General features: G+C 42.3%; 1 protein-coding gene across 1 annotated transcript; it reads left to right on the forward strand.

Moving 5' to 3' along the window:
• The first annotated feature begins 1,414 nt into the window (after positions 1-1,414).
• LOC126794605 (dehydration-responsive element-binding protein 1E-like) lies at positions 1,415-2,455 on the forward strand. Its single transcript, XM_050521359.1, has one exon. The coding sequence runs from the start codon at positions 1,481-1,483 to the stop codon at positions 2,216-2,218; it is 738 nt and encodes a 245-aa protein (XP_050377316.1). The 5' UTR covers positions 1,415-1,480; the 3' UTR covers positions 2,219-2,455.
• The last annotated feature ends 244 nt before the right edge of the window (positions 2,456-2,699 follow it).

A 2,699-nucleotide genomic window follows, 5' to 3' on the forward strand; every position in this document is an offset into this window, starting at 1 on the left:
TTTTATTGTAAGAAGATGAAATCTAATTAAATGAAAAATCAGAATTTTCATACACGAATTACCTTGTTCGAAATTTTAAAATAGAATGTTCTATGTTTTTTTATGAAAATTAAAGAATGAATTAATTGTTTGGATTGATTTCCAATCAAAATAGATGCTACATTAAATTTTTCTTATTTTCTTTGTTTCTAAAAGTAAATATTCCGTCTTTGATGATTTAATTTATTTTTAATTTTCGTAAGTATTATGTATGTCTATTTTAATCATTTGAAATTCATGCAAAATGTTATTTGAAATATAGATTGATAGAGATGTATATTAAATGTTTAAGAGTGTGTATTTAAAACTAAGCTCATAAGCGTATTGAAGAACTTCTTAATTATCATAAATTTGTACAAAAATGGATCCATACATTTTGTAGACAAACCAGGTTTAAGTAGCTAGATCGAGACTCACTCCATAAATAATCGACGTTCTAGTTTGGGTATATTCTAAGATGTATCGAACTATATCTACGTGATGTTTTAGTACCTTACATATATCATAGTATGGATAACTATGAGTTATTAATGTTGGTGTCGATATCCTTGGGAATTATGAGTTATTATTAAGTGTTTTTTTGTTGTCAACATAATGATGAAAGTATAGCGGTATTTGAACACGGCATTGAAGAAAGTAGACCGAATTAGTTTAATGTCGTGACGAGGTTGTATTCTTACTCTCGAATTAGGTAATTCATGGTTGATTGAAAATTGGTTATTGTTGAACTCTTTCAACACATCCATATTGTTATTAACAAATGACTTGTAGGGTGTAGCTACAAACATTTATGTCAACTTTATATCTTGGTATATATAGAGACCGGCTTCAACCGGTATTTCTAATGATACATGAATGGATCCATACATTTTGTAAAGGTTAACCTTACAAATAATCAACGTGAGTTTCTCGCAAAGAATGAACCCAACTTCTTTGAGTTTTGTTTTTTACTCTAGCTGTACGTGTCAGATAGAAAGAGAACCGTAAGTTTTTACCCATAGTTTCCTACCGCGGTATCCTCCAGGGGAGACACTATCTGAGCTGGCAGCCACGTCACACTGTGTTCACACACAGCCAAAACCTTAATCTTCGAAACGTGACAATAATTTTCAGTGCACCACATCTCACCTAGTACGTATTATATGCCACCTGTCCGTGAGTCCTGCCCCACCCATAGACCTATCAGTCTCAAACTGAAGCCCCACGCCTTGTACCTCACTTACGCAACTTGCGGAAACTTAACCCTGTTACCGCCACCTGTCCCTCGCTTAACTCTCCGTGTCGTCGTGTCCAGTTTCCCCCAGGCCCCATATCCAAATGTATATAAACCCCTCCCACTGGTCGGTTTAGTTCCATAAGCCCTTCTCAAATTTTCTCCACTACAAAATCTACTCAGTATCACAGTTACACAGTAGCCTCTCTACTCTCTCAGCAGCCTCAGATGAGTAACCAGCTCTCCGACTCCAACCAGCAACCCCAAGACTCCTCCTCCTCCATCGACAAGCCCGAGGCCTCCTCCTTCTCCGACGCCAGCGTCACCTACGGGCGTTCTGCTCACTCCGACGAGGATGTCATATTGGCCTCCAGCAGGCCGAAGAAGCGTGCCGGGAGGCGAGTGTTCAAGGAGACTCGCCACCCGGTCTACCGAGGCGTGAGGCGGAGGAACAACAACAAGTGGGTGTGCGAGGTCAGGGAGCCGAACAAGAAGACGAGGATTTGGCTCGGGACGTACCCGACGGCCGAGATGGCCGCGCGGGCTCATGACGTGGCGGCATTGGCGCTTCGAGGAAAGCAAGCCTGCCTCAATTTCGCTGACTCCGCGTGGCGCCTGCCGGTTCCGGCTTCCCAAGACCAGCTCGACATTCGGAGGGCGGCGGCCGAAGCCGCCGAGACATTCCGGCCTGAAGAGTTCGGCGGCGTCTGCGAAAGCTGTGACGACGAGAACGTTAAGGAGAACAATGAGAATGATGAGCAAGTGACGATGGACGCCGGAAATGAGAACGAGGGGTTCTGCCACTTCAACGAGGATGAAGAAGATGTCTTCCACATGCCGAGGTTGCTGACCAGTATGGCGGAAGGTCTGCTGCTTTCTCCGCCTCGTCATCACACTGTGAACTGGGCAGCCGATGATGACGTGGAAAGCGAGCAAAACTACAGCCTGTGGAGCTTCTCAATCTGAGTGGATCCACGTACAACGTTGTGGAAAAACTAGTAGTCATAAAGGCAACACGTGTCCAGTCGTTATGGTGGACAGGTGTCCGTATTGCTTTTAGTATTGTTTCTTTCATTCTCTGTCGAAGAGATTTGATATTTCTGCGACGGATTTTTGTCTTTCCCACTTGGGCGATATCAGAAAATCGTGGGAAGCCATTATTGTTGTGTACAAATTTTTACTATATATGAACATGATTTTTTGATTGAGAATTTTGCCTTTAATGTTTAACTCTATTACTGTAACGTGGGTGCTTAATTAAAAATGGAAGATATAAGATCTTTTGGTTAGATATTGAAACTGGGTGATTCGTCGGGGAATTACATTGCTCAGGTGGTCGTCGATGTTGTAGTTGGCTCTGTAGACTGTAGTTCGTTAAGACAGTTGACGGCTCTGGTTGATTCAGGTGGGATAGAGAGGCAAAGGGTGTTCGTGTTTCTTTCCATTT

The sequence above is a fragment of the Argentina anserina genome, chromosome 5, assembly GCF_933775445.1.
Source record: "Argentina anserina chromosome 5, drPotAnse1.1, whole genome shotgun sequence".
NCBI lineage: Eukaryota > Viridiplantae > Streptophyta > Magnoliopsida > Rosales > Rosaceae > Argentina > Argentina anserina.